At 42.3% G+C, this 14,951-nt stretch overlaps 1 protein-coding gene across 3 annotated transcripts in view; it reads right to left on the bottom strand.

Annotated features, from left to right (window-relative positions):
- Positions 1-2,108: 2,108 nt before the first annotated feature.
- macrod2 (mono-ADP ribosylhydrolase 2) overlaps positions 2,109-14,951 on the bottom strand; it is a 372,886-nt gene continuing 360,043 nt past the window's right edge. For all 3 annotated transcript variants that reach the window (XM_079168947.1, XM_079168948.1, XM_079168949.1), the window contains exons 16-18: positions 5,754-5,792; positions 5,164-5,235; positions 2,109-3,305 (exon numbers count right to left, since the gene is read on the bottom strand). In XM_079168947.1, coding sequence (XP_079025073.1) covers positions 3,283-3,305; positions 5,164-5,235; positions 5,754-5,792 — 134 coding nt within the window. In that variant the 3' untranslated portion in view covers positions 2,109-3,282. The remainder of the gene's footprint in view (positions 3,306-5,163; positions 5,236-5,753; positions 5,793-14,951) is intronic.

Here is a 14,951-nt window from a genome sequence, read left to right as displayed (position 1 = left end):
TAACAGTCAGTGTGGCGCCGGTTCGCGGTAATGTGGCGGGAGGGTGGTGGACAGTGGGAGGAGCTAGCAGCAGGGAGAGTGGAGGGAAAGAGAACGGTAGAGAGAACATGGAAAATAGAATAAACAGAGTACATTACATCATATCAGCCCACAGCCGCCTAATAAGACCTGTCAGATCAAAATTGACAAACACATGGCAACTACATAGGTCGCTCAACACATGCGTTAGTACTCTCTCATGTGTTCATGGCTCAATGTGTAGATATATACAGTGCCTATGAGAGTTTTTTTCAGTGTGAGTGAACAATTACTGCCTCACAACTCTGAGATAAGCCTGAAAATCCAATGCTGTTAGGTGTGAACTAGGATGGCAGGCTGTTATGTGGAATAGGGGGTTTGTTATTTCAGCACTGGAGTGTTTTGTATGCTAGGGAGCCGGTGCGTGGCAGCAAGCCTGTGCGATTAGGCTGTTTCCCTTGACACTACCTACTGCTCAAGTTCAGGGAACCACCCGGTTCTGACATGCAACATTTAAATGAAGTCATTAAAATTTAAACCGTCTCCGTTTCAGGGACAATCACTCCTGACATCCGCTTGGCATGCGACAAGTTAATGGAACGTAAACATGGGAGCTGCTAGATTGACGTGAAACTTGTTTTTTAATGGCTTTTCCCACCAAACAGATGACAAACCTGTTGTTGATGCTTTCTTGCCATTATGTTATCAAAAAATGATAACGGCTGAATATTGTTCTTTTCAGGATAATGTTTAGAACACTATGTTCCCTTATTTGACTGTAGGCCCTATCTGGAGAGAAAGCAGGATCGGGCCCACTTGTTGCTATTGAAAAAAACAGAAAAGGTGCCAAAGACTACAAGTTGTTGACTTGAGTTTACCAGACCTCTGTAGCCCATTGTTCATCTCTGCTCAAGGCTAGCAGCTCAAGGCTGCATTAGCCACTACCAGCTTGACACACCTGAATCTCTGCCCTTAGCTGTCAGCGCTTGAGTTGCATGGTGGATACTGGGGAATATAGGCACCAGCGTTTGACAAAGAATGAGCATGCTTGGAATAAAAAACACGATGGTTCTGCTGCATCGTTTTTTAAAATATTTTTGTAACCGTCCATTGTGATTCTCACAATGTTAAAGGAGTGCAACGCTAAATTGCTGGTGTGCCCTTTTAATTGTAAATGGTTAATTAACTGTGCAAACTTCACCCCTTGACCTGCCCTAGAGCACGCTCAGAAGTGACTGTGGGGACACGCATTACTTGATTGTTGAACCCATAATAAATATGATGTGGGAGTGAAGACTGATTGGACCAAGTCTGTTCCAATTCAGTTCATTTGTATATCTTTACATAGAAAATAGTTGTTTGCTGCTATATTGTTTGTGCTCACCTAAAGTTGACCTCCCCCTGATGAAGTTATCTCACCTTTAGCTCTCTGTGGGGTTTACAGTATTGTCCAGTCTTAATCTTGGCTCGTCCTCAGGTTTCCAGCTCTATTCTGATTATTCCAATTTAGTTTGTTGAATGATGAGACAAACCTCGTGGGAACTAGAGCAGAAGGTGCCACTTTTCAAGTTCTATACATTGGCTTTAATGTCTTAATAACTGTTAAATTATATACAGTAGTTTTTGTGACATGTGGCAGTTTAAACCATGAAGCGTGACTTTAGGTATTAAACACTTAAGTAAACATTTACCACAGATTAAACTAACATGATCTGTCCAGATAAGACAGGTGCTTGATGAAGATGTTCTGCTCTGGAGAGCTGATAAGTCTTTGATAACAAACTCCCTGTGAGGTCTCTGGCCATTAGTGAGTTTCCCAGACAGGGGGAGGGCTCTGGGGTGAGGAGGTCTGCCTCCTCTCATTTGATACAGGACAGAGCCCGAGGGCCAGAGAGGCAGCGTGCTAGAGATCAGAGGAAAGACTAATTGTTTCTGTCCACCAGACACACGACTGATCGCTCCGTTACAGTTGATCAATTTCACACGTAACTGAGGGGAAATCAACTATACCAACTGTGTGTAGAAATAAATTAAATAGCTACTATAATGACAGAGGTAAAAACAAGACACATTAAGAGCTGAGACATGGCTTCCACCTTTACATTTTATTAGTTGTTTCTGTTATAGCTTAGCAAAGCAAACATCAAAGTATGAAGGCATCATTTCATAGAACTGTAATTAATCTGATTTTTAGTATGGCACCAATGAAAATAATACATCATTCACAACATTTAACAGAAACCAAAGAAACCCAAACCATGTTTTAAAATCAAATGAGGAGAAAACAAGAAACCATTAACAACAGTACATGTTGTACTCAAAATTACAAATCATCTGCAAGCAATCAAAACCAAGAATTCATACTTGGACCACCTCCTTGTGATTGGGATTTTATAGTTTGATATGAAATAAGGCAGATTCCTTCAATATAGTTAGACAATCTGGTAAGGAGACAAGCGAAAGCGAAGAGGACTGTAATTCCTGTTTATGTTGATGAAGTTCAAAGCAATCATCTGGCATGCATTTAAAAACGGCAAAGAAAAAGGGGGACAAGAACTAATTGATTTGTTAAAAGACACCCATATCCTCTTTAGCGTACGTGGGCCTTGATGAACAGTTCCTTGGTGAAACGAAGTTAAGCTGCGGTTACAGCGGCGGCAGAGATCAGATGTGATCAGTGATGTTCATAGATAAAAGGCCGGGGAGCGACAGACTGTGGTCTGAATCAAGAGCGTATTCACTGATTTGACTAAACAATGGAGCTGGAGCTGCAGTAGTGTGTGAGGAGACATGGCAGGTGTCAGTGTGTTGTCAGGTAATTTAAATGTCATCAAGACTGTGGCTTTGTCAGAACAGAAGGATGGTTGATTGACTGACAGCTTTACCGCGCTCTCACAGTGGGCATAGATCAAATTAAGAGACTTGAACCTGGTTTATCTCATCGCACTCTGCTGGCACAATATATGGCTGTAACGCACAGTGAGGTATGGCTCATCTCATTCTGGTTGATATGTTGAAGTCATATAGTACATTTTTGCACATACATACATCCATATACATACAGTACATACTTTAGGGATGAGTAGTTTCTTAACAAAGAGGGAATAGGCTAAATAAAGGTGGGGATGTGAGCATCTTGTGATTGGTTGTCCTGGGCCAGTGTCAGAGCCCATACTGACATGGGCCAGTCTGACACCAGTGTGGTTGGCCTTCGCACAGTTTTGCTGGCTGTGAGATGAGGTTGATTGTCCTTCCCTCAGCTGGTCATTCTTTCTTCTCAACAGTGTCTGGATGGAAAATAAGTACAGCACATAGTCTGAATTCAGATGTTGCATGGCTTTCTGGCTCTTACCTTTAGTACACAATGCTGTGTCTTCTTTAATATTACTGTTTATTGCTGGATGTTCTCTGATTTCAGCAGAGGAGACGACTGCGAAACCTGCGAGACTTCTATTAACAACCTCTGCTAGGCTGAAATAATTGCACACCACAAAATGAAAGGGGGGAATGGAACTTGAGCGGAAATGATCAACATTATTATCAACGGAAATAATTAAAATTAATCTGCAATTATTTTGATAATTACTTAAACTATCTTTCAAGCAAAACTGCCAAATATTCCTAATTTCTAGTTTCTCAATTGTAAGGCTTTGCTGGTTTTATTTGTCATATGTAATGGTTTAACATCTGAAAGAGTGTCTCTTCAGTTTTTCTTTAAAGGAAACGGACACTCAGCTGTTAGCAAAGTAAAGGGTCATAACCGTTTAACCGGATCCACAGGAAATGGTGATAACTTTGAGCTAATCAATAACGTTATCAATAATATGAGCACTAGGACTAGCTGAGTCAACATTAGCTGTGCTAATTTTAGAATTAACTGGAAGGGTTAGTTCAGACTTTTTGATGTGGGCTTGTATGTATTTGTATGTGTTCTGCAAGGTAAGATTCATGTTTTGGTCAATGGAGTCTGCTGGTTATAACTGTTCTCCTTCTGACGGCGAGGTAAAGCGGCGATCGAGTGTATGCTATATTTAGAATTGTTTCACTGCTTTACTTTGCCATCAGACAGCATTTGCATCTTAGTAAATAAGAAACAGGAACCAGAACATGCACATTGCATCGATCTACAAAAGCCAACGCACCAGTGACGTACATTATTATTTTGTGTGACAGACAGATGGACACTGAGGCTGATCCATTTTCTCTGTTCTGAATCTATAGTAGAAATAAAACAACCTGCTATCTTTGTTCAGAAAACAGTGCAGTCTGTTGTGATTGCCCAGTGTCATGTGTTTTGATAATGCACTATGGCTAATTCTAGCTGGAAACTATTCTCTACCCGGCTCCATCATACACCATCCCACCTGATCCACACGCTTGTTCGACGACGGGCTTTTTCTTCTCTGGCGCTTTGTCTGGCATTGTTTAAGCTCTCTCCCTTATACACAAACCCGTTTGCCTATGCCAAGTTATTTCATATGCTGCTAGCCTGTCCTATTTATTCAACCCTGACAATCTGTTCACAACAGTTGCTTAATGATCTTTTTTTCTACCTGGAAACTAAGATGCCCAAATCAGAATCCCATCCTTTGACTCAATAACTCTAAAGAGCCCCACGCGGAACAAAGGCAGACATAGAAAGTCACAGCACTGTCTACATATGTCCAGTCAAATTTCATGCAGTCTTATTAACCTAAATCTCAACAGAGACCTGAGAATATCAACAGTGAGGTATCCTTATCAAATATGATTTATTGGCATGATTATTGCTCCTACAGTCTGTGTTGGCTGAATGTTGAAATAATATGCATTGCACACTTGATTTATTAAATGTCTGATAGTTGAGTTTGGAGGCAATTCATCACACTCAATCTCCAAAGACATGCTGACACGTTTATACCAAAATATCCCACAGTACAGCCCCTAAAGAGAGAAAAAGATGGAGACAGACGGAGGGGAAAATGGAGACAAGGAGGGTGAAGCTGGGTAAGACTCAGCTGCACAGCGCTGAGGATTCTCCGGATGAAGTGAATTATAATTCAGCAGCTGTGGCCACTAATAAGAATCCGCTTATAAATAGAGATTGTGTGCGCGATAAGAGCGAGCCAGTGAGCGAGAGTGCGAGTGCTTCTCCCACGCCCTTACCTTTGGACTGAATGCTGTCAGTTAGAATAGAATCAGGTTCTTCTGAGCTCTCGACGGGATCTTTCATCTCCTCTAGATAAGAGCAGGGGAAAGAAATGAGAAGAATAGAGAGGGGAAGAGGGAACATGTGAGAAGTGGCTATGATAATCAGGCAATCTGTGTTGCCCTTCTTCCTGTGCAGAAAAGCAATCAACTTACCTTAAAATAATCTCCCTGCTTGCCAAGCTTGTGAATCAAGCCGAGTGGATTTACAGTTACGATGTAGCTAACAGGAACGTTTTGAATTGAAACTAATAGTCATGTTTTTTAAACCTAAACAGGTCTTCTGATGCTGGCTGGAGATTCTACCACTAAAATGTAAGTGCATCCGACATATATCTAGAACCCTAACATGCACCGTGATATTGCATGAATGTAGGCAGGTGTTGACAGAAATGTTCACCCGAGTAGAAGAGGCATGAAAGCAAGCAATGGAGAAAGGGACGTGGAGAGCAGACAGCAGGGAGGTGTCTGTTAAGAGGCAGTGATGCGTCACAGTGCCCACACCGGATAGTTCATGGGGGGGAAAAAAAACCATGATCTCTACTCACCTCCATTGCTGGTGCCAGTGTTGCTTATCTCAGGGACATCTGCAATGTGGAGCACATATAGATACAGACATGTTACTCATCTTGAATGTCAATTCATGCATGCAGATGTAGTTGATTAAATGTGCGGATAAAAAAAGGTAAAAGTAATCTTCTTTTAAACTAAATCACTTTCTGTAAAAAAAAAAAAAAAAAAGGAAATCATCCCAAATCCAGTCCAGGAATTCAAGAGCAACTTCATACTCATGGCCTCACATAAACGTGTGTCGTGATGTTTAACAGTCTCTCATGCCTGGAAATTCAGCGCCTTCCTAAAGTTATTCTTCAAAAAAGAACAAAACAAATGCGAGAAGGGAGAGCGACACATGCAAAATTAATTAGACTGCCAACCCTTTAAGGCAGCCTGAGACACCCACCCCCCCACACACACACACATCCTTCTCCCCCTCTATCCCCCTTCTGTAGTCACACAACTCTTTCTTCGTCACTCCCTGAGCAAACCTTGCCACTTCCCCTTTTGCAAAAACAACCATCCAAACAAAGCACACCATAAAAATAACTACTCTCCCCAGGCAGTCCAGCAATGATGTATACAAATACAACTGCTTAGGCACATGAGAGAAGAACGAGTAGAGAAGCCTTCTGTATCTTTACACTAACAAGTCTGCGGTCAGGGTAATTTAATTCCGTACAGAAACGCAGGTTCCTTGGTTGTAACTGTAGGTTTGGATACACGTGTATGTAAGTATGCAAAGGCTCTTAAAGCATGAAGAAAGCTCAAGCATGCTCCCTTTGCTTCACTGGCAATTTGGTGTTAAAGGCTGCTATCTATGGAGAAAATACATTACACTGCTTCTCCAGCACACAACTGATTTTAATCTTTTGCAACATTTTGGAATGAAATTTCTTCTCCCTGAGACTCCATGGAGATTTAGGGACTGTTGTAAAGCAGGAAGGATGAAGCAACAACAATCTCTTTTTGATCTGAGGCATAGAACTCTCCAAGGGGCCAAATACATTCTTTTTTGTACGCAAAACTATTAAAAAGATAATTCTAGTTATTCACAATTTGGATCTATAAGAGAATTCGCTCTGATCAGTAATAATGATATTATAGTTTTATGTGCAATATCGGATTGTTATTGTCCGTACGCCCACTTTTGATTTGACCTTCAATTAGTAATTTGTTGAGATATTTTGGTTCACCATGGCTCGTGTATAACCTGTCTGAACATTTGCGTGTCTCGTCCTGCTGTTGTAGTGATGTCATGTGCTCCTGGGTATGAGCAGTACAAAGTTATCATAACCGACAGGCGGACAAAACCACGAGACCAAGAGATTAACCACCAGATTCAAATTATAACTGTAATGGAACAAATTGAAAGGAAACAAGTAGACGACGTGCCACATGTTTGAGAGTCAGGTGTATGGCGTAAACAAATTATGCATACACATGAAATGTCATGCCACGCATTACCACTTTGCCACACGATCACGTTACGGATATTAAAGCTGATGGCGGAACATGTGGAATGTGCCTGATGTTGCGACTTGTGTCTGAAAAGAGCCTCCATCGTGTCTGCCTTTTTATACGCGCAAGCATAGCATGCAGCAGGAGCTCACTGAAACATGGCCGTATTCCAGACGCTCATTCTTTCCCCTCGCTCAGGTAATAACAACACAGTCTGGGTGCTAGGGTAGCGTCCTCTTCCTCTAATATCCAGAACTGATCAAGACAAAGCAAAAAGCTCAGAATTTCAATTGATTGCGGCTTCAGCCTCCCCTGCATGCCGTGAGCTCGGTGGGAACCGCAACGCGGGTATGTCTTGCTCTCTAATTTGACTCCAGTGTGCTGACAGCGTCGGGGCTATCATTTAAGGGGAGGATGTCAGTGTGCAAGTGGTAAACACATAAACAAGATGGGGGAGCGAGAGAAAAACGGGCCTCTGTCAAGGTTCTGGTGAAGGAGAGGCACAGTCCACAGAGAGCTGATAAGGAAAAGAGAAAAACAGTAGACCGAACTGACTCCCTCAGCAGGAAACCAGACAGCTTACACCAGTGGTTGTTAAAGCTGGGACCCTGAGGGGTCCTTGACAGTGTCTCCCGTCCTTCATTTTGGTATGTTGATTACCAGTATGTAACGTAACACAATTTGTATATTGCAAGGGTTAGTGCGGTTGTTCATAGAAAGGGGGCATCTCGTTTCTATATCTCCTGAATTACACTAAAATGTGCAAGACATTGCTCCATGAAGAAAGGGTGACAGTGTCTTCATTTTTGTTCTCACATATTAGAACCATAATCTGTTAATCTTTAATACACAGGAGATCAAAAACATTTGCCAAACTTGTCATTCTTTACAACTTTTAACACATTCTTCAACTTAATTGCTTTTCTTTTCATGTCACTTCACCCTTCTTTAGAAGTTCAGTAAAAATATCCCGGAGAGAAAACCCCTCAGTAGCTCAAGAGGAAGGATGAGAATATGTGTGTGTGTGTGTGTGTGTGTGTGTGTGTGTGTGTGTGTGTGTGTGTGTGTGTGTGTGTGTGTGCACACATAAGAGAGGGGAGAGGAAGGAAGAGAGTTGGGCATAAGTCACCCTTGTATGCAGACAAGCAGAAAATTACCCCCCCCCCCCCCTTCCATTCATTTATTAGACAAGAGGTAGTTAGCGTTTTGTTGGTCAGCATTAGTGTACTGTACCGCAGTATTTAACCACTATAGAAAATGTATTTGAACTGAACAACGACGGCAAGTTAAGATTTTTTTATTCGCTGTAGCCTTTGTATGACAGGTTTTCTCATCAGTTTTGCATCATCCTCAAAGAGCAGTTCTGCCTCCACCACTTTTTTAATGGTCATGTCATTCCAGCTCCGTCAGCCCACAGGGGAGGCAGTTCCTGTGGGTCACCCGAATGGCATCATGGGAAACCGCCTCTGCTTAATGTTCCAGACAGGAGCCTTGGGCAGAACAGGAGGTTCCTTTTGTCCGTCAGCCACAGGACACCTCACTGTCTTTTAATTCAAATCCTCTTTTCTTGAGCAGTGAAAGAGTAAAAATCGATGGAGGTGTAGAAGTGTCTGTGCCCTAAAGGGTCAGTTCCCCAGGAGAATTTCTTCTGTTCATTTGATCCCCAAACCGTGGCGTGGTGGGCTGGTCTGCTGTGTCTGAACAGGTCCTGGAGCTTTGATCCCGGCCAGTTCACACAGGTGGCCAGCAGCTCCTACTCAAACAATGGATATGACCCATCACAATCTCATTCTGGGAGCTGCTGAAAACCGTTAAACCGTCCTTTCACTTCCCAGTAGCTGCTCAGTATCTTTTCCTAAACACCCACTTAAGAATGGCCAAATGAAATGCACCACGACTGAAAACATTTACTGACTGAATGTCCTGCTGAATGTCTCCCTGATTGCATCAAGTATTTCTATTTAGTCTGAGTTGATCAAGCATCTGGTAAAAGTCTTTGGTTTCTGTGGCGTTTATGAAGCAGGCGGAGGGCTGCTGCTCTCTCAATAGCATTTCCTCTTGAGAGAGTAAGATAGGAAAATGTCAAGGTCAATGCTAGTATCTGAAGCTCCATTCCTTTCAGGAGACGAGAGCAGAATTCATTTCAGCATGTAAACTGGGTGGTCTATGAGGGACTTGAGCCTGGTCTGCATTGGGCCATGTATATTAAACAAGTATCAAAGAGCCCCTCGTTGAACTTTGCATGGACTAATAGCTTTGGGGCTGATATGCCTACTGCAATGATAATTAAAGACATCTCCCTGCTCAAGCAAAACAAGAGCGGGTGGAACTCAACAAGTGCCCAACCAAAAGAACTAATGAGCTAGTAAATGTGGGAAGCAGCCCATTTTCATATGTTAATGTTAAGTTTGTTGTTCAGGCTTGTGGAAATAGCTTAACTGCATGAGCTGCCACTCTGCAAACGGAGAAAAAGAAAGGATTTTGTGAGGAGCGTTTGATAGCTGGAGTTTTCTTTGCTATGAGATGGAACACTGTCTGACAATCGGAGCCAATTAAAGAGCACCGAGCCCTGACCTGTAGGCTAGGGAGACGAAAACAAGCCTGCTCAATAAACACTGTGACCGCCCCTCTATACGGCTGTCCTCCTGAAAAGCCGAGAGTCTTTATTAATATTCCGCCTTTCTTCTCCCTAAGAAAAGGTCGAGGGGTTGTGGACACCAAGTAGCATTGTGTTCCCCTGCGGGTTTGGGTAACCTTGCAGTGGTGGCTGTGTTGGGGCGGCTCCAAGTTGGGTCAGGGTCCCCTAAACAGGCTGAAAAGGCCCAAGCTCATTACACAGGCCTGGGCTATGCTTAACAAGATGAAAAACACAAAGTACCCTGAATGACTGAAAAGAGTACAAGACACCATCTGCTTTGGGGTTAAGCTACAACTCAGAGAAAGTTATGATGATGAGAGGGTAGAGAGAGATGGCAAGAGAAAAGACGGGGGAACATTTGACAGCATATGTTGCAAAAAACAAAGGGAAATTGACCGCTGGCAACCCACTGACAAGACACAACAAGAGTTGAAAGAAACAGAATAGCCAGTAAACATGTTGTCTTCTCCTGGCAACATTTTTACTGGCTATTCTAGTAAAAACAGTCTTTTTCCTGTTCCCCACTTTGTGTAGTGTGAAACAGTCACAGTGGTCTGTCAGATTAAAAAAAAGAGCGAGAACACTGAGATATACCCTGAGATGAAAGGAGTAAGTGAATAACTGATTAAGTGAAGAAGTGAGGCAAAACAAAAATAGACATGGAAGGGAAGAAATGCAAAAGAGGCCTCCCCCTGTGTGACCTACATACCTGCTAGACCTGCTGTCAGTGGTGGCCAGCTCCTCTCACATCACTCGCTGAATTACTTTACATAATCTTTAGATTTTCCCAGCAATAATAGCGGCCTGCTGCAGGGAGCTGCCCACCTCCCTCTTCACTACCTAGTGTGGTTTTACTACATCGAGGCACAGACAGTCTTGCAGGTGACTGACATAAGGTGATCGGCGATACAACAAACTGGCACAGGCCACAGCTGGGGAAGGTGAAGAAGCAGCAGGTCAAGATGTCTGTGTGTTTTCTCCGTAGGAGAAAGTTTTCTCCGCAGGAGATCATGGAACGGACTGGTCAATATAATCAAAGTGCTCGTCTAGACTGCAGTGAAAACCAGGACCCCTGGCAGAGCAGCCGTCGCTCACTGAAAGGTCAGCAAGAGAGCGGCTTGATTGACAAACCTCAGTAGAGGTCAGCAGTGCAGCGAGAGACTGATAGAGGTGTAATTATAACCAATGAAGACGTTGCATCAGATATTACTATTTACTTTTACTAGTGACAACTTTTGTTCCCTGATTTTACTTCCCTTCTGGTTGCTGTTTTTTTGCCCAATGTTGTCTAATTAAGCGTTTTCTGTGATGACTTATTCTCATGTATCGCTTCCTAAACATAGCATTATCATAACATGACATAATATACTGAACTGTATGACATAATTAGGGCTGCAACCAACAATAATTTCTGTTAAGTTAATAATTTTTCAATTAATCGTTACAACCAACAAAATCCCCTGATAGCCTTTTGAAATATTGTCAAGGAAGCACATTCTCATGTTTCAGAAGGTAGAATATATTTGATATTTTTGCTTCAAAAACTTGAATACTGTAGTTTATCAAAATAGTATACATTGTTATCAATCAAATTATAGACTAAATGTTGAATCATGTCATTATATATGAGAGATGAGAGAAAGGGGTTCAACACTTAAATCCCTACTGTCAGGCAACCCATACAGAGATCACTCATCACTCAGTGTCTGTGTGTGTGTGTGTGTGTGACGGAAATGTGTTGCAGACTTTTCAACACACATTTGTTGCATCTCTGCTGGCTGACAAATTCTCTCTCTGCTCAGAGATGATTCATTCGCCATCTTTGTGAACCAAACCGAGGGGTGAGGACAGGACAAGGAGACTGATCAAAAGAGGAGCTTCAAAGGAGGACAAAAAAAGCGTGTCCGTTAGCCTGAGACCTGCTCTTTGAGGCCACAGATTGGGCCACAGATGACCAACACAATGGACATTGTGCACATTGTTGGTCTATTCCCCATCTCTAGCTAAATGTCCAGAGTCCTGTATTTCTCATCAATAAGAAGACATCACAACACGATGGAGAGTACCGTCGTGCTGATGAATGACGGCAAATAATCAAATTCACTCAGACTCCAAGGGATTTCAAAAAGTGAAACTTTTTCACATTGATATCATCAGGAATTTGATATCCAGTGACCTAAAATTAACAAAGATAGTCAAAACAAGGCGTCAAATGGAGTTTGAGGCGGAGGCGCAAAGACAAATGGAATTCAGTGATAAAAGCTGCATTAATACGGATAAAGATAAGACCGTGGTTAGTCTCCTCACGGCACTCACACACAATGCCTCAGCAGGGCGGTGATTGGTGTAAGCGCTGTTCCTGGACTTTCACAGTCAGTGTAAAAAGCAATAAAACACAAGCATAGCCTAATGTCTTCAGCCAGTGGCAGCTTTCTCCCTGAGGAGCCACTCAGTGTTACAGTATACAATGTAATGCCAAAAGTTAATTGTATGCTGACAACTCTTTGCCACAGGAAAGACGGTATTGCTCTCCAGAATTAGATTTACATCCCCAGTATCCCATTGTTCACAAAAGGCAAAGACAAAAGGGCACAAAACAACCAATTAAGCAAAGCTTCAAATCCTTTTCCCTAAGACGAAGGAACATAAATGCAAAGCGCACTTCAGCGTCAACTAATTCTGAGTGGAATAAAACAATGCATTTTGGGATGAATTATTCAAGCTGCTAGAAAGAAAGAAAGAAAGAAAACCTCTCTTTTGATTTGCAGTGGATTACTAAAAAATTCCACACTTTGTGCTTGATGCTTTAACATGAAAGAGCGACCACACAGGGTCACGTTGCTGTGGGTTTCGTGTGTACCTCCACCCTGATAATGGCAGTCTGCTGGATTTTAGAAGAGCCATTTGTGTCGGCTTGTTGTTCCGTTACAGTCAAGCTGAACCATCGAGGGAGTGAAATACATAGAAATCAATAACGTCCCCCGAATAACATTCACAAACAAGAGAATAAAAGCAATTCTCATAACAGTTGTTAAGGGGATTTGTTGCACCTCCATTTTGATGCAGTTTTTTTTTTATTGTTTGTGGATCTTACAAGAGAGAGCGGTGGGTACATGATGTGCATGTGGTTTCTGGGCACCATATGGCACTTGTGGATGCAGCTGGGCTTTCTGCTCAGAGCTTCCAAGACAGTGAGCTGCGAGCGGTTGTGGCAGAGTCAGCGCTAAATAAAGCACTCACAGCCATCTATACTTAAAACATCCTGTCTGCCACGGGGAAAAAAAGAACACTTGGAGATAGAAAGTCATGAAATCAAGACAATAAAGTAACCATAAACAAGTGAAAAGTTGGATAATGAGTGTGAATGGAGTTTACTTGTGCTGCGGTGATGATTTTTTTAACAACACAACAGGTCCAAGGAGAGAAAAGGAAACAAAGAAAAAAGAAAATCGAGGGCGAGATGAGCAGTGGGAATCTCCCACAGCCTCTGGGCCGATGTAATGGTGCCTTGTCTCTCTGCTGTGTTGAGACTAGATTGTTGTGATGGCCTGCTGCGTCTGTCTGTCTCTCCATCCTCTTTCTTGCCCTGCAGGGTCCCTCCAGCCTGACTTTAGTGTGCCATTACAGTTTGTCCACATATTAGCCCGTCTGCACCCAGCCATGCTTGGGTAGAGACCACCCCTCTAAAATATCCACTGTAGCGTCCTTCCATAGTCAAGGAGCCGCTTTCATCCCACAGTCGGCCTCTAGCAGAGGCCACCTTTATCGAAGGCTGAAAAATACGAGGACCATTTAGACTCCCGAGTATAAGGTTGTCTGCGCTTCATATTCAGGCATATAATGAAGAGCAGAATTATAGGGACAGCACTGTTTTTTTGGCCACATTATTTGAGTTTGTGTCGGTGCATTGCATGACACGCAAATGCTTTACACACAAAACTTGCTCAAACTCAAAAGTTTGATAGAGAAAGAAGGATGAGCTGCAGTTCACTCGTGGCATTGAATCTGCAGAGCCATTAAATCTTACCGTTGGAGCTAAGAAGAGAGCTATCGACTGCTGCATGAGAATCACACATGCATGAAGGAAAAAACAATTTCTGTTCACAACGCAGATTTATTTATTCCCAGCTTTAGGCAAAGACAGTCTTATTTTAATTTATGGATGTTTCATGAGCTTACTGAAGCAGGAGCCCACTCTCACAAGTCACCAGAACAAGGCTTGCTGGATAGATATTTCAAACACAATAACAATATAGCCACCATTTCCATTTTAAAGTGTGTTATGAATATTCATAAATAAAGGCTGCTTGTATTGTGATTCAATTTGGGGAGCCTTTATAGAATCCCAGATATCAGACTGAGAATCTTCTTGCCTGTGCAGGGAGATATCCAACACATAGCCTATGATTCATATTGTGGAGCCTGATTAAAAATACAAAATCTCTGCTCCGCCTGCTTCCTTATATCTCCACTCCTCACAGATATTATAGAGAACTTAAACCCCCAGAACAAAATATGTGTTACATACTGTTTGGATCTTATGGTTCTTAGTTGCTTATAATATTGCATTAAACTGAGTAATTTGTAGAGAGAAATGCTTAAACACGACTGCATATTCATACAAAAAGACCTGCAATGTAAACAACAGATGGCATAGCTTGGTAATATGAACTGTCAAGACATTAGCCAATTACCTGTGCAGTATCCTACATCTTTATCGAATACAAGGGAATGTGTGTGGACTGAATAGATCTTTTCATTAACAAGGTTTAATGATGACGAGAGTGAAAGTGAAGAAAACACAAAGCTTTGTACTATTTAGTGCGACTGAGCTGGGACTGAGATGCATAGCTGTGATAAACACTTCCATATGTGCAATATTGAGCTATGTGAGAACAGCAGGTTGTCAACAGACACTGCCGACAACTTGGAGCACGCGGATATAAATGTGTGGATGCAGAGGATGGTATTTGAGAACACTGTCGCGACATGTCTATCCGTCTACAACACATCCTTCAACGTGGGATCACTAACATGTAGACTGTGAACATTGTCATACAGGAGGCTTGACTGGTGAAAAGATCAAACGACC

Source organism: Pholis gunnellus (genome assembly GCF_910591455.1).
Source record: "Pholis gunnellus genome assembly, chromosome: 11".
Classification (NCBI taxonomy): domain Eukaryota; kingdom Metazoa; phylum Chordata; class Actinopteri; order Perciformes; family Pholidae; genus Pholis; species Pholis gunnellus.
The sequence above is the reverse complement of the archived record's forward strand: the minus strand, read 5'-3'. Positions and strand labels throughout refer to the sequence as shown.